Source organism: Hypanus sabinus, chromosome 7 (genome assembly GCF_030144855.1).
Source record: "Hypanus sabinus isolate sHypSab1 chromosome 7, sHypSab1.hap1, whole genome shotgun sequence".
Lineage (NCBI taxonomy): Eukaryota > Metazoa > Chordata > Chondrichthyes > Myliobatiformes > Dasyatidae > Hypanus > Hypanus sabinus.
Window position 1 is genome coordinate 162,924,599 of NC_082712.1, and position 27,776 is coordinate 162,952,374.

Below are 27,776 nucleotides of genomic sequence, written 5' to 3' on the forward strand. Positions count from 1 at the left end.
CTCAGTCATCTATAAAAATGATTAAACTGTCAACATTTCAGGCTTCTTCAGGACTGGAAAGGAAGGAGGGTGATTCCAGAATAAAAAGCTATGTGCGTAGGAAAGGTGAAGAGTTGGAGAGGAAGGAATCTGATAGGAGAGGAAAGAGGACAATAGGAGAAAGGAAAGGAGGAAGGAAGATAAGAGACCAAAGTGGGGAATAGAAGAGGGGAAGAGGGGGAGGGATTTTTTTTTATTTAGAAAGAGAAATCAATATTCATGCCATCAAGTTGGAGGTTAACCAGATGGATTATAAGGTGTTGCTCCTCCACCCTGAAGGTGGGCTCATCATGGCACAAGAGGAGGCCATGGAATGGGAATGGAAATCAGAATTAAAATGTTTGACCACTGGGAGATGGAGAGGAGGTACCCAGCAAAGCAGCCCCCCATTTTATGATGGGTCTCACCACTGTAGAGGAAGCCCTGTCAGGAGGAGTGGACATAGCAGATGACCCTAGTAGATTCACAAGTGAAGTGTTTGGGGCCCTGAATGGAGGTGAGGGAGGAGGTGAAAGGGCCGCTGTAGCACTTTGGAAACTTGCAGAGGTAAGTGCCGGGAGGGAGATTAATGGGGAGGGACAAATGGACAAGAGAATCACGGAGGGAGTGATCCCTGCTGAAAGCAGGATGAATGGGGGAGGTAAAGATATGTTTGGTGGTAGGAAACACCAGACTTTTCACTACCAATGATTCAGTTGAATCTTTAAGTGTTCTTCCATCTTATTCCACATCCCTATATCCCTACCAAAAGGCACCATTCATCTCAGCACCCTGTGTAATCTCCAAACAGGGATTGGTCAATAAGTTGAATACTATTACAGGAGTCAAAGGAATTGATATTTTGATTTAATTTTCATAACAAAGATTGAAGATTATCAGAATGTATAAGCTTTAATTTTTGACCCAATGGTATTTACACAGAGGAAGTATAATAAAAACAATGAAAAGTCTGACTTGAGTTTTATCTATTTGAAGAATGTTATCACAGGGTTCTGACAGCCATAAGAATGAAAGTTGCTTCCATTTTTATATTTTTATGCAATGAATGGTCAGAAATTATCATTGCCAAAATTCACTCTGTGGTAGTCTTGTAGGAACTCAGTCTAGCTCCATCTTGGACAATAACATGCCAGCATCTCCATGGCAACATTTCAGAATCATTATTCTGAACCAACCTGAAAGCAATATTTAAAAATAATCATATTGAAGTTCTTTTGATTGAGGACTTTTTCATCTTTTTGCTATTTCTCATGTGCTAAAGGATATGGAGTATTATTCAATTCAGTAAAATTGGAAATCAAAATAGAAGTCTGCACAGTGGCAATATTTATATGAAACTCCATTTGGGTCAGGTTTTGAATAAGTTCTATATTCCTGAATTGCAATTTATGTGAAGCAACAGTAAGGTGTGTTACCCTTGTTCCCATTAAGCTTCCCTGAAAAATGTTTTCTAACAGAATTAATAGAGTTCAAAGCCCTAATCTCACCAGATGGAGAGCAGCAGGGTGTACTCAGCATTTATCGCCGTACTTTTGTCGCTCTTTAGGATACTCTCATGGGGCAAGTGGATTGAGATTATTGCTCAAGTTACCTCAGCCCAGTTAGATTGAACTTAAAGTGGTTGGATGGGAGCAATGAAGAAAGTAGATTCACTCTGCTAAATTTTCATTTGTGATACATCATGTTGTAAGTAACTTAGACATCTCACTAATGAATAGATATGCTACATTATGAGAGAGTTGCATGTATACCACCCAATGCATCTTTGATGGTCAAATCCACAGTGAAACTGAACTGAAACTTCTTTGTTGTGGGTGGTACATTGCATTGAAAACATTTGCACAGCAGGCAGTATTTCCAACAGCCCCCGCAGTCCTACCTCAAAGGCAAGCAGAAGTCACTTAATCACATACCTTAATTTCCAAAAACAGATTATCAAAGCTTGTCCAAAAAGGGAAAGTGCCCCAGTTTCTTGCTATGACATTTCTTAGACTGGCTGAAAATACACATTGAGCACCAAGACCTATATTCTAGATAAAATGACGACAGTTTGTAAAATCCAGAACATCGTGTGAAACCTTGAACAGCACACATCATGGAATCAATGCCAGCATAATGAGCTGAACTGAAATCAGATATGACAATGGTGGGAATTCAACTGAGGGGTAGGATAAAACTGCTGGATATTTGGAGGAACTTTAACTAGAAGCCAGTCTCAAACAGATAGAACATTTTATTTTATTTAATTTAGTGGTACAACTCAGCTCAGCATTCCTCCCCCCCCGCACCCTGGCCCAATAAGACACACCACCCATCTATTTACAACTAGCCTAATCACAGGACAATTAACCTACTGACCGGTACATCTTTGAACAGAAAGGGAGAACATACAAACCCCTTGCAGAGGGTGCTGGTATTGAACTCTGAACTCCAGGCGCCCTGAGTTGGAATTGTATCACATTAACCATGGTGCAGCTTCCAGTGATCGTACCAAAAAGGCTGTTGGCTTTTGTCATCAGGCCAGGTATCACTGGAGGAAGTTTGTGTTTCTAATGACTTCATAGGAAGTCATTGCTCCTCATGTTATTTTTTTTAAATCAAGATTCGGTTTCTGTCCCATGAGTGAGAGAATGCAGTTTAGTCAAGTGCAGGGGTATGTCACATTAATATTTTTTTTTTGAAAACTTTTCAGATCAATTCCACCCAATTGGCATCAGGTGGATGGGATTTACTCAACCAGTATTTCTATTTCAGTGGTTGTACCAGTGAAACTTTCCCATTAGCTAATGTTATTGGCTAAAACTGATGCAAGGGGGTTACAACAGAACCCAAGCCAATATTTATTCAGTCAGCATCATGAAAATAGATTGATTAATACCCATCATGACAGAATATTCCGCTTATTAGGTCCATATCACAGCAGAACACTCCCACTGAAACCATTTCTCCTCTCTTCATCTCCCTGGAGGTGTTCAACCTATTCCCACTTTACAATAATCAGTGTGAATTTATAAACCAGGACAGTACAATTAATCTACCAGCACATCTTAGGGAATTTTGAAAAACCACTGTCAAATCCCAAATGATCACGTGGAGAATGTACAAACTCCACTAAGACAGCACCCAGGTTAGTCCCTGGAGCAGTGAGACAGCAACAGATGCCATACTGCTTGTGAAATCTTGCTGAAATGAAAATAGTTTCATTGAGTTTCCATTTTGCAACTGTGACAAAACGTCACACGATGTAGTAGTAGCAGCAAGCATTACAGTCTGCTCTGAATGGCACTTTAAAAATGTATCACATTATTACAATTCTCTCTTTTTTGACTGGGGTGGTTAGAAAAAGGGAATTGTTGGGGGTAGACCAAAATGGTCGATCATAGAAGACCGAGAGCAGTTGTAAGGAAATCCCCTAATCACACTTCACAACATGATATTAATGAAGTCTTTGTGGAGGATAATCAGAGGTTTTTCAACTTCTGACAATGTCTAATAACTTATTTTGAAATTGGTTTAAACTGTCAGAAACACAAGGCAATGATCCACTGCAAATTTTCTTGGTCACATTAATGAGTAAATTTAATTAATGCTTTGTGCTCTGTGGTTATGGTGGATTCACAAATCTTGGTAAATCCCATATAGTTTTTCCCCAGAAAACTAAGGAAGTTATCCAATCAGAGTCAATTTAAAAAGTACCAAGCTTGAAAGTTATAAAAAGAAACATTCTAATAAACCAGTGAAAATTCAGTTATGATTATGAACATTTGGAGAGGCATATGATTAGGAATAGTCAGCATGGCTTTGTCAAAGGCGGGCCGTGCCTTACGAGCCCGATTGAATTTTTTGAGAATGTGACTAAACACACTGATGAAGGTAGAGCAGTAGACGTAGTGTATATGGTTTCAGCAAGGCATTTGTTAAGGTACCCCATGCAAGGCTTATTGAGAAAGTAAAGAGGCATGGGATCCAAGGGGACATTGCTTTGTGGATCCAGAACTGGCTTGCCCACAGAAGGCAAAGAGTGGTTGTAGTCGGGTCATATTCTGCATGGAGGCCGGTGACCAGTGGAGTGCCTCAGGGATCTGTTCGGAGACCCCTTCCCTTCATGATTTTTATAAATGACCTGGATGAGTAAGTGGACGGACAGGTTAGTAAATTTGCTGATGACACAAAGGTTGGGGGTGTTGTGGATAGTGTGGAGGATGGTCAGAGGTTACAGCAGGACATTGATAGGATGCAAAAATGGGCTGAGAAGTGGCAGATGGAGTTCAACCCAGATAAGTGTGAGGTGGTTCATTTTGGTAGGTCAAATATGATGGCAGAATATAGTATCGATGGTAAGTCTCTTGGCAGTGTGGAGGGCACAATTTTAAGGTGCATGGAAGTAGGTACAGAGGAGATATCAAAGTTAAGTTTTTTTTTTACTCAGAGAGTGGTGAGTGTATGGAATGGGCATAGAGTGGTGGAGGCAGTTACGATAGGGTATTTTAAGAAATTCCTGGATAGGTGCATGGAGCTTAGAAAAATAAAGGGCTATGGGTAAGCCTAGGTAATTTCTAAAGTTAGCACATGTCCGGCACAGCATTGTGGGCTGAAGGGCCTGCACTGTGCTGTAGGTTTTCTATATTTCTATGTTTCTAAATTAATAACACTGCTTCAAAAAAAAATTTATTTAAAATTTCCTTTAAATATTGGCTTAAATTTTTGTTTTACACCTTTTATGATTTCAAGTTCTCTTTGAGACATAAATCTCTTTGAGATATTTCCACTGAATAAATATGTGAGTATCCATCCATTATTAATTATTTTCAAATCAAACTGAGATCCAAAATGAATTTCAATCATTTTTGATAAACAGATGGATATGCAATGCAAAAGTACATAGTTATGGCAACTTTGACTGTCCTCTTTCCCTTGTATCAGGTCAATGGTAAAAAGTTCATGCTCAAGAAACTTAAAAGGACACATTTGTTTGAACAGGGGCACTGCAGTGTGTCATGGCTAATGATTATCCTCAGCCAATGTTACTAAACAAATTAGTTGATCATTACCACAATACAGTATACAGGAGCTTGGTGAACACATTAAAAGGTACTTTATTGGTTGAAACAAACTTTCAGGAGTCTATAAAGGGACATGAAAGGTGATAAATAGAATGAACAAAGAAAAACTTATAACTATTCATTTTCCAAACATCTCACCCCAGAATATCAGCACTAGAATGCGTGCAGCAAAAATTAAACACAAAATTGCCTGAAAGACAGATGGATGTCAGGTTTTTGAATAAACATTTCTAGGATTTTGGAAGGGATCTCAAGGGTAGAGATAAAGATCCTCTGGCTTCCGGGGAACTGAAATTGACTGTGGAACCAGAGCCAGTAAATTCCAGATAAAAGTTTGGAGATATCTGATTAAAATGGCTGTAGAAGGATGGAGTTCTCTTAACACAAAGGGGAATAATTGCCAGTTCAAATGATATTTTTTAATCCAAGGGAATTTCCTAACTGAAATGATAGAAAGATGCAGAGCTAATGTGGCAGGATGAAGTTAAGATAATCATATTCTCTCTGGAGGGAGAAACTAAACCATTCCCAATTCCATGTTCCTAAAATCTTGACTGGACTTAAGACAGCTCAACACAACAATGTACATTCTCAGGAAGGATGGGAAATTCTAACATCAGCTTAGTGATCAATGACACAAGAGCCAAATTAATCTGGGAAAGTCAGAGCAAAGTTACAGGAACAGAGAAGTAGGCTTTCCATCACATCTGTCTCTCAAGGGAAACATTACACACAGGACCCAACATATGCAGGCTAAAGCTTTCAAACAAATTTATTAACACAAAACTATTTACAGAAGCAAATGATCACACAAGGTACAATAAATATAAAAGACCTAGGAGTCCTCAAAGATTTCCTGTCATTTTCCTTCAGGTCAAAAGAGAACGTCCGAAATAAAATGCTTCTTCCACCATCTCCAGCACACATTTTGATAACGAAAACCACCTCCCACCAGAAGACTTATGCTTCAGTGAAGAATCTTTCTTTATTGCCGAATCTTAGTCGTATATATATATTTTCCTTTGTTGTCCTTTTGAGGAAGCAAAGTACAATTTTTAACAGTCAAAACAATGGAGAAAGGCACAATGGCTTGTGACAACCACATCTTCCCACCTACAGTTTTCACATTCAGCCGCCAACCTGTTTTGACATGTGGCAAGAATTGGAAAATCCACTTTCCTGTCTGCCATTAAACCAGCATGAATAAACATAAATTATTCTTGAAGCACATCCTGCAATATATTAATGAGAACACATTACAGGAATTTAAGCACCTCAGCACCTGTTGGCACTGTAGTTCATGATAATTAAATGGCAGAAACCAATTCACAAGCAGGTCAAAAAAGTACTGCAGCTGTGGAATCCTTAAGCAGCCACTTAATCTGGTTAATAACATGAAATTCATTTCAAAGCTGCTTTATCTTATATTCAGTCATTTACTGTGATTCAACCTAACAGAACAAAATTTGATTTTTATTACTTTATTACTTATCACTCATGTGGTTGTAAAAGATGTATATACTATATAGGCAATACTGAGCTATGATACCAAGCTATGTAATAAATGGTGCAAAGATTATTAAACTTTAAGATATGGATTAATTAAGTAAATTAATTAAGTAAATAAATTCAGAAGAACAGATCCATTTTAAAGTCATGTACACTGAAAAAGCAAACATAATACATGGATACAATGTCAAAGTCCAGAGGCTTTCGATGATTTTAGGGAGAAGAGGGCATTAATAATTCTTTACTTAAACAATTGCGAGCTAACTTATAATTAGTACCTTGACCAAATACTGCAAAAGAACTGGAGGCTATTTGCCTATAACAAGTTGATTGTAAATTGATGTAATTTATTGATAGTCATAATGGGAAATTGCAAGAAGTGATGAGCATCAAATGTACAATGCTAGACTGAGAATGGTGTGGAGAAGATACAGTCTGAGACTTCACTTCTTAAGATTACAAACTCCATCACAAGTAATACAAAACCTGGGGGCAGGAGTTTTTATTTTGGTGGTGCATTTGCAGTCAAGTTGGCGCAAGAGGCCTCATACAGGTTGAGGCAAGAGATTTAAAAAGGGAGGATTTCGGCTTTATTCGGCAGTGCAGATGCAATTCATTAGCAAGGCAAATAAAAATGAGGCAGGGACAAGCGGAGCTGCCATTGCTGAGTGGACCAAGGTTACAGTGGAAAGACTTTGGCTCAGCAGGCTTCGGCGAGAATTTGATTGAGCGAGGTTCATATCCGGTAAGTTCATTCATTCTTCATCAGTTGGTACATAGTAAAAGCAGTGAGAATTGCTCCAGGGGCTGTGTGGTGTTGTGTGAGATGTAGAAATTCTGGGAGACCTCCAGTCTCCCAGACTGCCATAGCTGCACCAGGTGTACCAAGCTGAGCTCTCCAGAGAACGTTAAAGAACTGGGGCTGCAGCTCAATGACCTTTAGCTCATAAGGGAGACTAAGGAGATGCCAGTAGCTCGCAAGTTGCAAGAGGCTGGTAAAATAGGTGCCTGTCAGGAAAGGGAAAGGAAATGGGCAGCCAGCACAGAATCCCCGAGTAGCCTTTCCCCTCAAGAATAAGTGTATTATTTTGGATACCGCTGAGGGGGATGACCTACCAGAGCCTGGGGGGGGGGGGGGTGGTGGTGTTACTGGTTGGAGGTGCCAAAGCAGCCAACTCTTTGGCACTGAGTCTGCCACTGCGGCTCAGAATGGAAGAGGAGAGAAGAAGATGGTGGCAGTGATAGGGGATTCCATAGTTAGAGGAATGGACATGAGAATCTGTGGACATGTAGATGATATGCTACCTCCCAAGCGCCAAGGTCAAGGACATCTCAGACTGAGTCTTTGACATTCTAAAGGGGAGGATAAGCAGCCAGAAGTCTAGGTACATATTGGCAACAGTGTCATAGATAAGAAAAGTGAGGGGGCATGAAAGGGAGAAATTTGGGAATGAGGTAGAAAGCTGAAAAACAGGACACCCAGGGTACAAATCTCTGGATAGCTGGCTGTGCCACGCACCTGTGAGCACAAGAATAGGGTGATTTGGCAAATGAATACTTGACTGATAAACAGGTGCAGGGGGCAGAACTTCAGATTTCTGGATCATTGGGATCTCTTCTGAGGAAGGTATGACCTCTGCAAAAGGGACAGGTTACACCTGAAGCCGAGGAGAGGCAATATCCTTGTAGGCAGGTTTGCTAGAGCTGTTGGAGAGGGTTTAAACTGATTTGGCAGGGGGATGGAGTCCAGAGTAATATTGCTGAGGATAGGACTGTTGTTTTAAAAGCAGAGGAAGTGTGCAATGAAACTATCAGGAAGGATTGGCAGATAATTGGGCAAAGTTGTAGTCAGTGGGATAAGTTAAAGTGTAAAAGAGGATCAAGATGGAAAAGAGTGACAGATACAAGACTGGAGGTGTTATAATTGAAAGCACACAGTATACAGAATAAGGTAGATGATCTTGTAGCGCAGTTAGAGATTGGCAGGAATGACATTGAGAGCATCACTGAGTCATGGCTGGAAGAAAATTGTAATTAGGAGCTTAACACCCAAGGATACACATTGTATCAAAAGGGCAGGTAGTAGGGCAGAGGGGTGGCGTGGCTCTGTTAGATAAGCAATTAAATCAAATCTTTAGAAAGAGGTGACATAGGATCAGGTTTTCTGGGTATAGTTAAGAAACTACAAGATATACCATACACACACACACCTCTAAATAGTAGTCAAGATGTGGGCTAATATTACAAAGGGAGATAGAAAGGCACATCAAAAGGTCAAGTTATGGTAGTTATGGGGGAATTTCAACATGCAGGTAGATTGGGAAAGTTGGGTTGGTGCTGCATTCCAAGTGAGAGAATTTGTAGAAGTAGCTTTAAGATGGCTTTTAGAGCAGTTGTGGTTGAGCCCACTAGGGGATCAGCTGTTCCGGACTGGGTGTTATATAATGAACCAGATTTGATTAGGGAACTTAAGGTAAAGGAACACAAGGAGTCAGTGATCATAATATGATAGAATTCACCCTGTAATTTGAGAGGGAGAAGCTAAAGTCAGACATACCAGTATTATAGTCAAGCAAAGACAATTAAAGAGGCACAAGAGAAGAGATAGCCAAAGTTGATTGGAAGCAACACTAGCAAGGAAGATGGCAGGATAGATGTGGCCCAAAGTAGTAGTATTCTCAAGGCAGGATGACACTACTGTGGCTGACAAGGGAAGTTAAAGCTAACATAAAAGCAAAAGAGAAGGCATAAAATAGAGCAAAAATTAGTTGGAAATTAGAGGACTAGGAAATTTTTCAAAACCAACAGCAGGCAACTAAAAAAGCCATAAGGGGGTAGAAGTTGAAATGCAAAGATAAGCTAGCCAACAATATCAAAGAAGATACCATTATTTTTCTCAAATATATCAAGAGCAAAAGAAAGGCTAGAGTAGATGTTGGAGTACTGGAAAATGATGCTGGAGAGGCACTATTAGGGGATGAGGAAAGAGCAGACAGACTAGATAATTATTTTGATTCAGTCTTCTCTGCAGAAGACTCTAGCAGTATGCCAGACATTTGAGAGTGGCAGGGAGAAGAAGTGAGTGCAGTTGCTTTTACTAGCGAGAAGGAGCTTGGGAAACTGAAAAGTCTGAAGATAGATTTGTCACCTGGACCAGATGGACTCCATCCCAGAGTTCTGAAATAATAGACTATGGAAGCATTAGAAATGATCTTTCAAGAATCAATAGATTCTGGCATGGTTTTAGATGACTGGATAATTGAAAATGCCATTCCACTCTTCAATAAGGGATGGAGGCATAAGAAAGGAAACTATGGGCCAGTTAGCCTGACCTCAGTGGTTGGGAGGATGGTGGAGTCAATTGTTAATGATGTGGTTTTGTTGTACTTGGACACCAATGATAAAATAGGCCAAAGTCAGCATGTTTTTCTAAAGGGAAAAGCTTGCCTGACAAAACTGTTGGAATTCTTTGAGTAAATAACAAGCAGGATAAACAAAGGAGAATCAGTGGATGATATGTATGAGGCTTATTAACAAGGTAAGAGCCCATAGTGTTACGGGAAAGATACTAACATGGATAGAGCATTAGCTGATTGGCAGGAGGCAAAGGGTGGAAACAAAGGAAGCCTCTTCTGATTGGTTACTGCGACTAGTGGTGTTCCACAGGCTCTGTGTTGGAATGGCTTCATTTATATTGTATTTCAGTGATTTGGATGACAGAATTAAAGGCTTTGTGGCTAAGTTTTCAGATGATCAGAAGACAGGTGGTGGGGCAGAGAGTGTTGAGGAAGCAGATACACTGCTGAAGGACTTAACAGGATGAGAGGAATGGGCAAGGAAATTGCAGATGGAATACAGTGTTGGGAAGGTGTATGATTATGACCTTTGGTAGAATGAATAAAAGCAGTCTATTTTCTAAACTTGGAGAAAATTCAGAAATCAGAAATGCAAAGGGACTTGGGAGTCCTTGTGCAGGATTCCTTAAATGTTCACTTGCAGGTTGAGCTGGTGGTGAAGAAAGCAAGTCATTTCAAGAGAACTAGAATATAAAGGCAAGGAAGTAATGCAAAGGCTTTATAAAGGCTCTGGCAAGGCCTCACGGGAGTATTGTCGTAGTTGTGGGCTCTTTTTTTTAAGAAAGGATGTACCGACGTTGGAGAGGGTTCAAAGAGCATTTGTAAGAATGATTCTGAGAATGAAAGGCTTATCATATGAGGAGCAATTAATGGATTTAGGCCTTTACTCACTGAAATTTAGAAGAATGAGGGTGGATGCCATTAAAACTATTGAATGTTGAAAGGCCGAGATAGAGTGCACGTGGAAAGGATGTTACCTATAGTAGGGGACAGAGGACACAGCCTCAGAATAGACGGATGTCCATTTAGAATAGAGAGGAGGAATTTCTTCACCTAAAGGGTGGTGAATCTGTAGAAATCGTTGCCACAGGCAACCGTGGAAGCCAGGTCAGTGGATGTACTTAAGGCGGAGGTTGATAGGTTCTTGATGAGTCAGGCTGTGAAAGGTTACAGGGAGAAGGCAGGAGAATGGGGCTGAGGGAAGTGGATCAGACTAGACTCAATGGGCCAAATGGCCCAATTCCGCTCCTGTATCTTATGGAATTACTATTCCATTCTCATACAAAGGCAAGGCCTGGATTTCAGTTAAGCATCTGTCGACCTTCCCACCAGTGTTTATCTTTGCATCAGTGTGGTTTTAATTGCCATCTCAAGCCAACGTTTCCACTTGATGTCAGCTTAAGACTTCCACTTTGCAAGCATGTTCAGATTTTCTATTTAAGTATTACAGACACCAAAATTGTAAATATGTTATTTTTAAAAGCTTACCAAATTTCAAAAAGGCATGAAGCATTACGAGGGGTGATTGATAAATTTGTGGCCTAAGGTAGAAGGAGTCAATTTTAGAAAACCTAGCACATTTATTTTTCAACATAGTCCCCTTCTACATTTACACACTTAGTCCAGCGGTCGTGGAGCATACGGATCTTGGACCTTCAGAAAGTATCCACAGCAGGGGTGATTGATAAATCTGTGGCCTAGGTTAGAAAGAGATGTTATTAACTTCAAACTTTCTGCATAATCACTCAAAGAGATGAATTGCATGTGCTTGCAACAAGAGCTGTATAACTCATCTCCTTCTACCTTAGGCCACGAACTTATCAATCACCCCTCGTACAAGCAGGACGAGTGCCACTGTACTTTGCCCATCAAATAATTGTTTCAAAGATATCAATGGCATTACAAAAGTACATGCAAGTTCACCCTTAACGCCAAACGATGAAGTACTCTACCCCCTCCCAAACACACACTTGGACATGCAAATTGTCAGACAATGAAGGTTATCCTCAAACACAATAAAAATTAAGCAAAAATATAAAGACAAGGATGTCTCTAATTAGTTTAGAAGACATCATCCTCAAAAATAGTATCCATGTTTATAGACTTCTACCAGCAATATAAATTAACTATGGGTCCTTATAAGAGAAAAAATATGACTTATCATGCACAGGGCAGAAGACTGTGGAAACAAGGCAGGTAAGTTGACCAAAGAATTTATTGAACACAGTTTCTTGCACTTTTGGGACCATCAAAATGCCAGGGATGCAATGAAATTCAGCCACGATTAGTAAATTACATTGTACACACCTCTCATCTTCGATTGAGACTTCTCTGTTTGATTATCCACTTTCTTCACAGCTAAAGTAATTTTGTCAAAACCCATCACAAGTTATAATTCTCACTGTCTTTTCAATCTAACAGGCTTGTTGAACCAAACTGCCTGGAAATTCATTTGCATCAGTACTATTGAGCATGTCACAGTTAGCCATCACATCATACCCTGCCTCTGATATTCATTCCATTGAAGTCAATAGAATGAATTCTGGTATCAGTATAAACATGCTGATCCAATTATCTAAGACTTTTGTTGGGATTGAGCATCTGAGCAAACATTCTTTAATTGTTCTGTCCTACAAATACCAGATTGTTCTAAGATCACAAATAGTAGCCCAAGACTACAGAAAATCATTACATGAAGCCTCTTTGGAGCTTCTAAATGCACTCAGTTGACCTCCATCAATGATTCACCCAACCTAATAAGTATCTATGTCACAACTGGCTCTGGATATTTTGAAAACTTCCATCTTCAACCATGACAACAGTAATAAACAATACAACCAGTACTGTGGACTCCGGAAACAAATAACTGGTTAGCCAAATCATGCTGCTGGATTGCCCTTTATTGTCAAATGAGGGATAGTTGCATGGTAATGCTTCCTACATTGCCAAGATTTGTGTATGAATAAAGGGTTGTTAGACAAATTCCAGGAGGTAACCAGCACCTTCTTATTCCCACTTTGGTCACTTTGGTCGCAGAGGAAGGCAGAAAGATCACAGAGTTCAAAATGACACCACATACACTTTGGTTTATGCTGGTAAAAGTGTCAAATCTTGCAATTTGAGAATCATGTGCTGATCTAAAGAGTTATCTTTGCAACTGCATAAAAAACAAGTTTCTTGATTAAACTATGCATTCATTGAAAAACCTGTCTAACAATGGAAGAACCCTTTTGTGAAGGTCTGTCTCTTTTTTGTCATTCTCCATGTTAAAGGCTCTCAGAAAATTTGATTCTTTTGACCTGCCTGGTGACCTTCCTACTATAAATGTCCTACCAGCTTTGAACCTGACTGGCATTGCTTTCAATTTACTTCCAACACTATTTTTAATATGGCTCATTATTTTAAAATACACTGTCTGAAGATTTAGTTTTGCAGGAATAATGAAATCATTCCTATCAGTTTTAAATATTGCAGACAAGAAGATTTAACGCTGTGTAAATCTTAATTGAAAACCCTGGAAATTCTTTCTTTCCTGGGGACTGAATGCAGGTGTCAACAGATTTATGTACGTACTTATTTAGCAGGAGCGTGGGGTTGGCCCTTCCAAATCTTTGCATCCCAACAAACCCTGACAAATCACATTAACTCTAATCACAGGACAAATTAAAATGACCAACTTATCTACCCGCTACAACCTTGGCCTGTGGGAGGAAACTGGAGGACCTGGAGAAAACCTATGCATTCCACGGGTACAGAGACTGCTTAGAGAATGGCATCAGAATTGCACTCCATATTCCAGAACACCGAGCTGGAATACCGTCCAACTAATCGCGATGCTACCATGGTGCCCATATGCCAGATATTATTAGAACTCTTTTAAGTAAATGACCATTGAACTTGACAAGAGAAGTACATTGAGATGCAAATTTCTGAAAAGAGATTAATTGATTTAGTAGGAAGATGAAAGTAATTTATGCAGAAAATTATTTGACAAAAGGTTTTTCTTCCCCTCCCCTCAGGAGTCAATGTTTCACAATCTTGAACTTACTTTATTTTTTTGTGGTGCTCTGTTGAACACTGAGGAATTTGATAGCTCTGGGCCTGTACTTGCCGAAGTTTAGAAGACTGGGGTGGGGGGTGGGTGCAAGGAGCAGAATCTCATTGAAACCTAGAAAATATTGAAAGGCTTAGACGGAATGGATGTGAAGAGGATATTTGTTATAGTACGTGAGTCTAGAACCAGAGGGCACAGCATTAGAAAACAAGGACATCCCTTTAGAACAGAGATGGAGGAATTTCTTTTCCTAGAGGGTGGTGAATCTGTGTAATTCATTGCCACAGACAGACATGGATCTAAATCATCAGGAAGATTTAAAGTAGAAGTTGAATGGTTCTTAATCAGTATGGACATCAAAGGTTAAGGAAAGAAGGCTTGCGAATGAGACTGACAGGGGTAATGGATCAGCCATAATGAAATGGCAGAGCAGACACAATGGGCCAGATGGCCTAATCCTGCCCGTACATCTTTAAGAACATGGTATTAATGATCATTCAAGTAAATTTTCCAATTTTCAATTCCATCTTTCTTTCTAGAGTTGTTTAATTGAAAATGTTACAGAAGATGAAACACATGAATCTTCTTAGAACATGGATTTACACTGCATCTGTTAAAAACAATCTTAAGATGGCAAAATAATGATTTCCACATCAGGGCTCTTCATGTTAAATCAGAAGCAACTATTTTCATGTAGGAAATTTTGAAGAAACAGTAAGACAAAAAGGAGGATTCAGTTCTGTTCTAAATAATCTACAATTACAACTTCAATTTATAAACTGGAACCTAAGTTCTAATCTTTTACAAGTTCCAAAAACAGTAAAACACATGACAAATAACACAATGGCTAGTAATGCAGTAAGGCTGGATTACAGACAAAGTGCAATTGTATCAGATCTAGGTGTTAAGTAATGACTTTGAGGGCAAGAAGAAACAATCAACAAAAGGCATAACCATACAAAGTCCTCTGGGTCATTTTTTTTTATATCTGTGTCATAGCTCTGAAAGCAGAACTGCAGACAAAGTTCATGGCAGTTAATGGACATAGGATTGAGTCAACCATTCACATGAAAGCACATTCATTCGGAAGCTGATTCAATTCCTGTGCGGTTTCATTAAAATCTATAGATTTACAATAAAGGAGAGTTGAGTGGAAGAACAGAAGTTTATGATCTTCCTATAAAATTCCATTTTGGTTCTCCCTCCTGTCTACTGTTAGATTCTTCAAAGTAATGTAGCCATTGTCTTGCTCTCTAACTGCCCCCAATATATCCACAGAAGACAAAAAGAACACACAATGCCTAATGCATCGAATTTCTACCAGAAAGTTGTACCATTGACATGAAGGCAGTTTTTAATATAAGCAATACATTTAATAATGAAAGTTGTGCATCTCAGCATGATATTGAAAATGCTGCTTATGAAAGTAACTAGATCTATAGGAAACATGCTGGGATGTTCCATCCAGTTACACTTACCTACTTCAATACTTAATTTTATCTACAGTTACCACTCTTTCAAATGGAGTGATCACACTAAACATTGTAGCTCATTTAAAGGGAATAGAGTATGTAACGCAAAGAGATTGGCTATGTTACAATAAAATGCAATTGCTTCACACCAGTGGATATATTAAAATGGAATAAATCTACTTATGGGGCAGGGTACAGCATTTCCTTCGCTCTTAGAATAATGGAACTTGGAAAGCAATCATTTAATAGTTTTTTTTTTAAATCTAATAAAACCACACAACAGACGGAACATAAAAAGGAAATTAAAGTCAATTAACTCTTCTCGCCCTGTATCCAACTGAGATCTTTATTATACAAAGCTAAATGGATGTATTTTTATTCAAGTTTAACTCAATGAATTAGAACACCTTCCAGTGAGTCATTCAAATCTTGCTGCAATCACACCCAACCCACAATGACATTCAACTGTAACTGATCATACTGCTATACCTGCAGATGAAACCATGTGGGACAATGGTCATCAGATCTCCATTCAACATCAGATTCCATGTTAAGGAGAAATTTAGTACTGTTAGTACTGTTGATTAAATACTTTTGTAGGATATGGTAGAAAAATTGTATAGATAGAGAGAAAAATAACTCTTTGGAAGATTTCTAACCAAAGAGCCCTTCTATTCATGATTTTTATAAATGGCCTGGGTGAGGAAGTGGAGGGATGGGTTAGTAAGTTTGCTGATGACACAAAGGTTGGGGGTGTTGTGGATAGTATGGCGTGCTGCCAGAGGTTACAATGGGACATTGATAGGATGCAAAACTGGGCTGAGAAGTGGCAGATGGAGTTCAACCCAGATAAGTGTGCAGTGGTTCATTTTGGTAGGTCAAATATGATGGCAGAATATATTATTAATGGTAAGACTCTTGGCAGTGTGGAGGATCAGAGGGATCTTGGGGTCAGAGTCCATAGGATGCTCAAAGCTGCTGCACAGGTTGATTCTGTGGTTAAGAAGACATACAGTGTATTGGCTTTCACCAACCATAGGATTGGGTTCAAGAGCCGAGAGGTAATGTTACAGCTATATAGAACCCGAGTCAGACCCCACTTGGAGTACTGTGCTCAGTTCTGATCGCCTCACTACAGGAAGGATGTGGAAACTATAGAAAAGGGTGCAGAGGAGATTTACAAGAATGTTGCCCGGATTGGGGAGCGTGCCTTATGAGAATAGGTTGAGTGAACTCAGCCTTTTCTCCTTGGAGCGATGGAGGATGAGAAGTGACCTGATAGAGGTATATAAGATGACAAGAGGCATTGATTGTGTGGATAGTCAGAGGCTTTTTCCCAGGGCTGAGATGGCTAACACAAGAGATGCTTGGAAGTCAGAACAGAGGAGATGTCAGGGGTAATTTATTTATGTATTTTTACTCAGAGTGGTGAGTGTGTGGAATGGGCTGCTGCCGATGGTGGTGGAGGTAGATACAATGGAGTCTTTTAAGAGACTCATGGATAGGTACATGGAGCTTAGAAAAATAGAGGGCTGTGGGTAATCTGAGGTAATTTCTAAAGTAAGTACATGTTTGGCACAGCATTATGGGCCGAAAGGCCTGTATTATGCTGTAGGTTTTCTATGTTTCTAAACAGCCACAATATATGGTCTCCTCTGTACAAGTACACATATACAGGTGAAACTATAATTGCAAGTTTGTGAAAGTAGTGGCTATGTTTTGTGTTGATCTAAGAACAGAGACTGCTTATGAACTCTGTGTCTGAGATGGTATTTAAAGTTTGTGAAATTGGAAAAGGTTGATTGGAATAGATGAGTTCAGTTTAAGTGGCATCTCCTTTTCTCAACCTCACAAATTTCCTCAAAGTCTGACTTTAAGGGATAAACGTTGCCCAGGAAAAGCAATCTTCCGGGTTCTTTTTTCACTCAGTGAGGGCAGGTTGCCAAGTCTGCAATTGATTGATTGGATTTCTCCTTTCATCCTATCCAATATCAAGAAATTTCTTATTTCCAATCTGTTGGAACCCTGCCAGATTTAATTATAATGTAAAGCAACAGCACAGTTACAGGCCCTTCCAGCCCAATGAGCGCACACCCATGTGCCCAATTCACCTACTAAACCCTGATGTGACCGCGTGGGGTTTCTCCGCCGGATTAAACCCACACAGTCATGGGAAGAACTTTCAAACTCCTTACTGACAGTGGTAGGCAGTGAACCCAGGTGTCTGGCACAGTAAAGTGTTATGCAGACCTATACACTAACTTAATGCCCTTTTCAGATGTTTCCTGAAAATCACCACCACTGCCTCTAAGCAAAAATCACTTGTTTTGCAGACATGGCACTCACTTAAACTTTAAACAGTAAAAATTTCATACTCTGCACAAGCACCTTCCAACCCTGTTTTATCGCATCCTTGCAGCAAACACTATTTTTCTCATTCAGTTACATACCCTGCTTCCCTTTAAGCTCAACTACCCTGGGGCAATTATTGATTTTTCACTTCCTTTGGTCCATCGTGCTTTATTTGGTCAAAATCCTTGAACTAGTTCTCAGTGATGCTGGAGGTTATGTAAATTAGCTTTCTAATTTCGGAGGAAACTAATTTATAAATCTATATTATTTAATCCCCTCTTTAACTGTGTGTTAGTCCCTAGCAATTTTAGTATCTATTCTGAGAATATTTTGTGATACATTGCTAGAAATTTTTTCTTGACATTATTTGATACTTGTCTTTTAACCTAATTGGGTAACCAACCTAATGTCTTGTTTTCTTGTGATATGGTATTCTCAGCTTTCTTCTAACTGCATAGCATCAGTAAATGGGAGCAGGAATAGGCTGCTCAATCCCTCAGGCCTGCCGCCCATTCAGTGTAAACATATTTGATTGGCCCCAGGTCCCATCTCCTGAGCCAGTTTTCCAGAGTCTTCAATTCCCAAATCCATCTAAAATTCATCTCCTTCCTCTTTCAGTACTTCCAATGATCTCATGTCCACAATCCCCGAGGACAGAGAATGATGGCGATTTATTGCCCCCTACAAGTTGATCCTGGACACCTCATTGCAAATGGCCACCCTAAGGGAGAAGAAGCAGCAGTGGAGAGGGCAGTAGACCATGACAGAAAGGGAAGAAGGAACAGAACCAGTGGGAGGTGATAGGCAATTGAGAAGACAAGGAGTGAGAAGGTAACTAGAATGGGGAATGGTAAAAGAGAGGAGGGTAGAGGGCAAACTGGAAGTTTAGAGAAATTGATGTTCATGTCCTCCGGCATGGAATACGAGGTGCGGCTCCTCCAGCTTGAGTAAGACCTCATCACGGCAATGTTCCTTCTTCTTCAGCCCCTTACCCCTATCACCTCCCGGCTTCTTTCTTAATCTACACTCCCACACCTTCCCGCCCCCCCCCCCAACCTCACCTATCACCTGCCAACTTGTGATCCCCCGCACCATCTTGGAATTCTGGCTTCTGCCCCTTTCCTTTCTTGACAAAGGGTCTCGGCCTGAAAGGTCAACTGTTTACTCCCCTCCATAAGCAGTGCATGATCTTGAGTTCCTCGAGCACCTTGTGTGTGTTGCTCAAGATTGCCAGCATCTGTCAGGGTGCATGCATACAGGCAAGCACATGACACTACCTGTTGTACTAGCTGAAGCCTCCCATTAGAGCTGCTTTCTACTTATGCTCTGTCTCCGGTGTTATGAAGGTAGGAGTAATTATTTAATTTAACCCAGCCTGTAATTTAATCCCAAATGCTGCTGTGACCTCTTTCTTGAAAAACCTATCCAATGAAGCTCAACACCCTGGTCTTATCAGCATTCAACTCTCCAACTGTAATTACTTTGTTTACTTTCCCATCAGGTTTTCTTTATCTTTTGGGTGAGCCATCTTGCCACTTTCCCAGCATGACCATTTCCTGCTCTCACAAGTTCCACCCATTCACTTCATGTACTGCGTGCCTTCATGCTCGTAGAACCTTTGCTCACTCAGTTACCTTACATTTCCTTGGTTAGCACGCCAGGTCAATCTATTTATCCATTACTACCTGTTGAACCTTGAAAACACCAGTATAAATAAGTGGGAATAATGAAAGACCATAAAACATAGAATAGTACAGTATCGTACAGGCTCTTCGACCCACGATGTTGTGTCGACCTTTTAACCAACCAAGGTCAATTTAATGCTTCCCTCCCACAAGGCCCTCCATTTTTTGTTCATCCATATGCCTATCTAAGAGTTTCTCAAATGCCCCTAATGTGTCTTCCCCTACCACCACCTTGGCAATGTGTTCCACATACCCACCACACTTTGTATAAAAAACTCACCTCCGATCTTTCCACCTCACCTTTCCTGCAATCAGCTTAAAATTATACCTTTTCGCTGGTTGTCCACTCTATCTATGACTCTTAACATTTTATACTACTTTATCAAGATACCCATTACTCCAAAGAGTAAAACACCATCTCACTGAATCTTTCTTTATAAGGGATGCTTTCTAATCCAAGTGGTATCCTATTAAGTCTCCCCTATACCTTCTCTAAAGCTTCCAAATCCTTCCTAAAAGGAGATGACCACAACTGAACGCATTACTCCACATGGTCTAACCAGAGTTTGACTGGACTGCAACATTAACTCACAGCTCTTGAAAACAATTCACTGACTAAAGGACAACACCTTCTTAGCCCGATCAACTTGCCCAGCATCTTTGAAGGATCTTTAGATGTGGATTCCAGGATCCCTCTGTTCCTCACACTGCTAAGAATCATGGCAGTAACTTTGTACACTGTCTTCAAATTTGACCTTCCAAGTGTACCACTCCATCCTTTTATGGATTCTACTCTATCTGACATTTCTCAGCCTAGCTCTGCATCCTATAAATGTTTTATTGTAAACTCCAACAACCTTCTACATTATCCTCAAAACCACCATCATGTTGATGTGCAGTCACACACATAGTAAATTTAGTGGTCAATATTCTTATAAGCTTGGGGTTGAAATAGGACCAATCAAGTATGACAGTGGAAAAGTGTGTATGGAACTGGAGCAGATAGTGGAGGTACATAATGAATATTTTAGTTCAGTATTCACAATGGAAAAGGACCTTGGTGATTGTAGGGATGACTTACAGAAGACTGAAAAGCTTGAGCATATAGCAATTAAGAAAGAGGATGTGCTGGAGCTTTCGGGAAGCATGAAGTTGGATAAGTCACCAGGACCAGATGAAATATACCCCAGGCTACTGTGGGAGGTGAGGGAGGAGATTGCTGATCCTCTGGCAATGATCTTTGCATCATCAACAGGGATGGGAGAGCTTCCGGAGGGTTGGAGGATTGCAGCTGTTGTTTCCTTATTCAAGAAAGGGAGTAGAGATAGCCCAGGAAATTATAGATCAGTGAGTCTTACTTCAGTGGTTGGTAAGTTGATGGAAAAGATCCTGAGAGGCAGGATTTATGAACATTTGGAGAGGCATAATATGATTAGAAATAGTCAGCACAGCTTTGTCAAAGGCGGGTCATGCCTTACGAGCCTGATTGAATTTTTTGAGAATGTGACTAAACATATTGACGAAGGTAGAGCAGTAGATGTAGTGTATATGGATTTTAGCAAGGCATTTGATAAGATACCCCATGCAAGGCTTATTGAGAAAGTAAAGAGGCATGGGATCCAAGGGGATCCAGAACTGGCTTCACCACAGAAGGTAAAGAGTGGTTGTAGATGGGTCATATTCTGCATAGAGGTCAGTGACCAGCGGTGTGCCTCAGGGATCTGTTTTGGGACCCCTTCTCTTCGTGATTTTTATAAATGACCTGGATGAGGATGTGGAAGGATGGGTTAGTAAATTTGCTGATGTCACAATGGTTGGGTATGTTGTGGATAGTGTGGAGGGCTGTTAAAGGTTACAGTGGGACATCAATAGGATGCAAAACTAGGCTGAGAAGTGGCAGATGGAGTTCAACCCAGATAAGTGCGAGGTGGTTCATTTTGGTAGGTCAAATATGATGGCAGAATATAGCATTAATGGTAACACTCTTGGCAGTATGGAGGATCTTGGGTTTCGAATCCATAGAACACTCAAAACTGCTGCACAGGTTGACTCTGTGTTTAAGAAGGCATACGGTGCATTGGCCTTCATCGACTGTGGGATTGAGTTCAAGAGCTGAGAGGTAATGTTACAGCTATATAGGACCTTGGTGACCCCACTTGGAGTACTGTGCTCATTTCTGATCACCTCACCACAGGAAGAATGTGGAAACTATAGAAAGGGCGCAGAGATTTACAAGGATGTTGCCTGGATTGGGAACTATACCTTATGAGAATAGGTTGAGTGAACTTGGCCTTTTCTCCTTGGAGTGACAGAGGATGAAACATGACCTGATAGAGGTGTATAAGATGAGGAGAGGCATTGATCGTGTGGATAGTCAGAGACCTTTTCCCAGGGCTGAAATGGCTAGCACAAGAGGGTATAGTTTTAAGTAAGTATAGAGGGGATGCCACGGTTAACTTTTTTATTTACGCAGAGTGGTGGGTGCATGGAATGGGCTGCTGGTGATGGTGGTGGAGCTGGATACGTTAGGGTCTTTTAAGAGACTCCTGGGTAGGTACATGGAGCTTAAAAATAATAGAAGGCTATGGTTAACCCTAGGTAGGTTCTAAAGTAAGTACATGCTCAGCACAGCACTGTGGGCTGAAAGGCCTGTAATGGCGCTGTAGGTTTTTCTATATTTCTATGAAATAGTGATCTTAGTCACTTCAGTATATTGGATAACTTGGAGAATGCTGCAGAAGCTACGGAGCGTTATGGACAATCCCTCTCACTGCCCTCCATGACACACTGGACAAACCGAGGAGCACCTTTAGTAACAAACTGATTCCACCGAGATGCACCATTGAATGCCACAAGAGATCCTTTCTCTCTGTGGCCATAAAACTACAACTCCTCCTCCTTAAGTATACAAATATATGGTTTCCTTGCACATCTGTATTTTGCACTATGAATTTTTAATCCACATTTTGTATTTTCTTGAACTTCAATGCTTATATTTTGTATTTTAAAGTAGATATTTCTGTCTGAGCAACCTTACAACAAATCTTTCAGGATAAATACAGTAAAGCTTTATCTTATCTTATATACAGTACATGCCTGTGCCTCATACTGCACTTCAGAAATTCGACTGCTCAGATCAAGTGTACAATACAGATGCTGTTGCACACCCAGAAGGGATGACAAGGAGAATGAATGATCCTTGGATTTTAATAACATTGTTATCTTGGTGCACGGTTAGAGGCCAACTTACAATCCATTACATGCCTGCAAATTGACTGGATGCCTGTCCTTCAGTTGGAGGTCTGTCTTGGTGTATTTGAGTGGGGGGGGGGCTTAGTGGGAGGGAGGAAAGGGTCATGTTTTATTGATGTTGATTTGTTGGCTGTTGTGTTCTGTTTTGTTGTGTTCAGCATCATGGACTGACTGTGTGGCGACACTTGTGGGCAGCCCCTAGTACATCCTTAAGTGCTGGTTGTCAATGCAAATGATGCACTCCACTATATGTTTTGATGTACACTAATAAATGAATCTGAAGTGAAGGCAAGGAGAAGGAGGGAAATTAAGATAATGCAAGAGCATAAGATCCATGTTCTGTTCTATCCCCTGCACAATCATCTCCACAGGCTTCAATGGAAGATGGTGCTCAAATCTAACGACATTGTTATGTTCCAATTTTGTAAGTTTGTTGTACAAACTGCAATGAAATGCACAAATTAAGAATTATGCCCCAGTAGTTTCTTTACTTACGTCGACATTCTTTGCAGCATTTGCCTGGTCTATATACTGGCCGAAAATCTGCAGGGCAGTTTAGAGGAGGGCATGATACTCGCCTGCACTCAATGGCTCCATTCTGAATTAGAGAGAAGAGAGACCCATGAGAAAATGGTAACAATATTTAATGATCAATGCAGTTTATCCAATGAGACCTACAAGCAAATTAAGACACGTGCCTTGCTGCTCCATGCTAAAGAAACATGAGGAATACCACAGATCTAATGGAAAACTGTTTCCACTGTAAATGTGTGGAAGGGATTGTTAGAAGTGGGTCATTGTTCTTCCAACTCAACCCAGTGTTTCTCTAAATGGTTGGCATTACCAAACACTTAGTGTGGAGGGGTGAAAATGATTAATAGTCACTTTTATATTGGGGAAAGTGTACCCCAACAAGTCATCAGCAAAAGGACTGCCTCTTTATTTTGATAAAGGAAGCTATTCAGCCCATCAATTCCACACTACCTCCTATTGGAACAACTCCATTGATCCTGTTCTTCTATTCCCCTCTCCTTATGCAAATTATTCTCTTTCACATGGCCATCAATCCCCCATTGACTTTTATAATTTGCTTTCTCAATGGCCAGATAATTGCTAGGATGTATTAGGAAACCAGAGCACCTGGGGGTGGGTGGGGGGGAAGGATTGACGTGATCACAACGGAGAAGATACAAGCTCCACACAGGCAGTACCTAAGGTCAGGATCAAACACTGGTCCCTGGGGTTGTGAGGCAGAACCCACCTGATCTAAACAGCAGAGAGAAACTCTAGCAGAGGATTGAAAAGATGAAGGTAAGCTTTAAGCAGTAGCACAACATGTGATTCATCATCATTATGTGTCGTGTTGTATGACATCGTGATCATGGTCTTATGATCTTGGCAAATTTTTCTGTTGAAGTTGTTCACCAAAGCCTTATTCTGGGCAATGTCTTTACAGGATGGGTGACCCCAGCCATTATCAATATTCTCCAGAGATTGTCTACCTGGCATCAATGGTCGCATATCCAGGACTTGTGATATGCACCAGCTGCTCATGCAACTACCTACCACCTACTCCCATGCTTCATGTGACCCCGATTGGGGGTGGTGGGGGGGGGGGGGGCTGAGCACGTGCTACATCTTACCCAAGGGTGACCTGACCTGCATGGTAGCAGAGGGAGGGAAGGCCTTCCACCTCTTTCGGTAGAAACATAACTCCATACCGCCACCTGAGCATGTGATTAACATGCCGAAAAAAAAAAGTGAAATCTGCTATCCAGGCATTGGATCTTTAACTGTATCAAGCTGATATTTGGTTTACTACAGTGATGAATCCCTCAGGATCTTGACAGCACATCCTAACTTGTGCACTTCAAATTCAATCAATCTTCTGGGTGTCTTGGTGGTTAGCTTAATTCAAGTATAATCTTCGAACAATTAACTTTTGATGTTGACAGGCATGAAGAAAGATAAAAGGCTTTCTTTGGCACAAGATCAGACTCTTTTTCATATCAACCTCATGACACCCAAGTCAAAAAGGGATGTTGTAGGTGGTCAAACAACAGCACAGTACTTAAATTAATGGACAAATATCACAATATATGTTTGAAGCTACTGCAGTGGGGAATTTAAATCCAATTAATTATTTAAATCTTGAAACATAAGCTAGTATTAATATTTGTGACCATGAAATTTAAAACCATCATTAAAAAATCAATTTGTTCACTCTGTTCCTCCAGAATATTCTTTGTTGAGTAATACTACCAATAAGAACCTCACACTCAGTATCAGCAATATCAAGGAATTGATTGTGGACATCAGGAAAGGGAAATCAGGAGAACACACACCAGTTTTCACTGAGGGTTCAGCAGCAGAAAGGTTCAGCAACTTCAAGTTCCTGGGCGGCAACATCTCATGCGATGGCAGAATATAGCGTTAATGGTACATTTAAAGAGAAGGTTAATATGTTTTTAATTAATCAGGGCATCAAAGGTTATGGGGAGAAGGTGGGAGAACAGGATTGAGAAGGATAATAAATCAGACATGATATAGTGGTGAAGACTTGAAGAGCTGAAAGGCCTAATTCCACTCCTACCACCGTATGTTTCTTGTTCTTAACAGCTTTTCCAATTGTCTCTGTCATCAATAATTCACTAACAATAACAAAAACTGCTTAAGTACACAAATAATTAAAAAAGGAAACATTTCAAAGAAATTAAGTTAATAAATTTATCCAAAAACATGTATCAGATGCTCAATTGTATTTCATTAATGGAAAGTAATGGACCATTAACCTCCATTATCCAGGCCAACGACTTCACTGTAAGGAATGGAGCCAAAACAAGAAACCATGATATGTCACCGAGTTCAGGACTAAAAGTCAGATTTGTCAGCACTGTATCTACAGTGCATTCTATAGTTTGAAACTGCAATACTCTGGTGCGGATCTCAGAAACATGTTGGTCATCAAGGTGCATGTGGCCAATGGTATTCTTTTGTCGTGTCGCACTAATGGCAGATGACCTCTGCTTTGAACCATCAGAAAAATATTGATGAGAGATCAACATCAACTCTTCAGATGCCATCTGAACTGCTGCATACCTCCAACCATTTCCTATGTTCCTCTCACATTTCCAACATCATGTTTTTGAAATAAGGAAGATTACCATTGACATAAAACATTCCAGTGCCTAAGCAGAAAACTCTGGCTTGACCAGGACGAGGAATCCAGCTAACAAAACTATTTTAAAGATCAAAAGTCAGCAGCAAGAGGTAAGGTATGTCAAAGGGATGCAGAAGGGATGACATAGTTCCAAGCAGCAACATAGTACGGATGCTTATCAACTACATTTAAGGTTTCCATCTTTTTAAAACCAAGATATCAACAGCTATTTTCTGATCAGTTAATATTAACCTTCCTTGATTGAGAACTGAGGGAAGTTATCAGTACTGACAAAGTTTTACCTTTTACATAAAATATATGCTGGCAGGAACTTCCTAATCAGTATCCATTTTCTTCCAGGCAATTGACTCAGTACACTCTATATTTTGTTATCCTCTTCCATGAAACTTCACACTCTAATTTACTTACAATTTTTAAGATTGCTACCTTTTCCTCAGAAATTAAATGGCATATGTGGAATACCCTAACTGATTTATTGCTCTGAATGAACAACTGTCCTGAAGAAGGGTCTCGGCCTGGAACATCAGCTGTTTATTCATATCCCTAGAAACTGCCTGGCCTGTTGAGTTCCTCCAGCATTTTGTGTGTGTTGCTTTGGATTTCCAGAATCTGTAGAATCTCATGCTTATTCATTCCTATTCCTCCTACTTTATCATGCTTTTACATCAGATTGGTCACAGCAGTTAATTTGACAAGTCATATATCATGAGAAATGCAAATTTATACAAGAGACAACAGATATAGGTTCTCACTTTGTCAATGGTTCCAGTCAATGGGCGTGTGATTAAGGTGTTTCTGCTGTAGAGATTGTGCTGTGGACTCACCTTGCCAACTCACTATGGAAGGAACAATTCACTATAGAAGGAATCCCTAGTTCATAAAAATACCCCTCAGCATATGTAATAAGTTACCTCCAACAATTAAAGCTAAAAAGATTAGTGGCCTACTTAGAATTTGCTTCCTTCATAACACCTGTGATCTTAATACAGAATTCTGCAGGCACTGCCTATAATCAATTCCTCCTGTCAGAATCCCAAAAAATGTTTTTCCTATGATAGCTTTTCTGCCAACTAAGTTGACAGCCAGCAAAGACACTATAACTTAATTAGGAACCCCATTTTGTGTTTTCCAAGGGCAAAGAAAGAAATCTGAAGGTACCGGGATTTGGAGCAAGACAAAATACAAAATGATAGAGGAACTCACTAAACTAGGTAGCATCTCAAATAGTTGACATTACAGATCGTGAGTCTACATTAGAACTGCATAGACCAGTGTGGGGAAGGATGAGGCAGGAGTTAGTAAGTGAAAGGTGTGGAGTTGAGGGGTAGGTGGAATCAGATGGGGAGGAGAGAGTGGAGATATTGAAAGAGGTGATTAGTGGAGGCAAAAAGATGCAGCTTATGGGATCTGGTGAGAAAGGAAATGAGAAAAGTGGAAAGGTGGGCAATGGGAACCTGGGGAGAGGGAATAGGGAAAATAGTGAGTAAAGTGTGGTGTGGGTGACAGGCAGATGGAACCAGAGAGGGAGGCAAACTTCCAACCTCCCTTTCCACTCCTCTGGATAAACCTCCCAGAGACCTTATCCCACCATGATGAGACATGGCCTTATCCACACCCACACAGATTCACCCTGGTCTTGGGGCATGGAAAATCACATTGCTTCAACCGGGCAGGAAAGAGTTTACAGCAGAAACTTGCTCTTAAATTGTCTCTTGCTCCCCACTTCCACAGACATCCCGAGCTGTCCAGTCCTCGCAAAGAGTACAATGGACATCATGCACTTTCAGTCCGCTCAGATAAAATCACCCCAGAA

General features: G+C 40.3%; 1 protein-coding gene across 1 annotated transcript in view; it reads right to left on the reverse strand.

The window, feature by feature from the left end:
- The window catches only part of LOC132397564 (protein kinase C-binding protein NELL1-like), a 943,441-nt gene that overhangs the window by 719,152 nt on the left and 196,513 nt on the right, over positions 1-27,776 (reverse strand). The window contains exon 9 of the mRNA XM_059976383.1: positions 23,278-23,380. Coding sequence (XP_059832366.1) covers positions 23,278-23,380 — 103 coding nt within the window. The remainder of the gene's footprint in view (positions 1-23,277; positions 23,381-27,776) is intronic.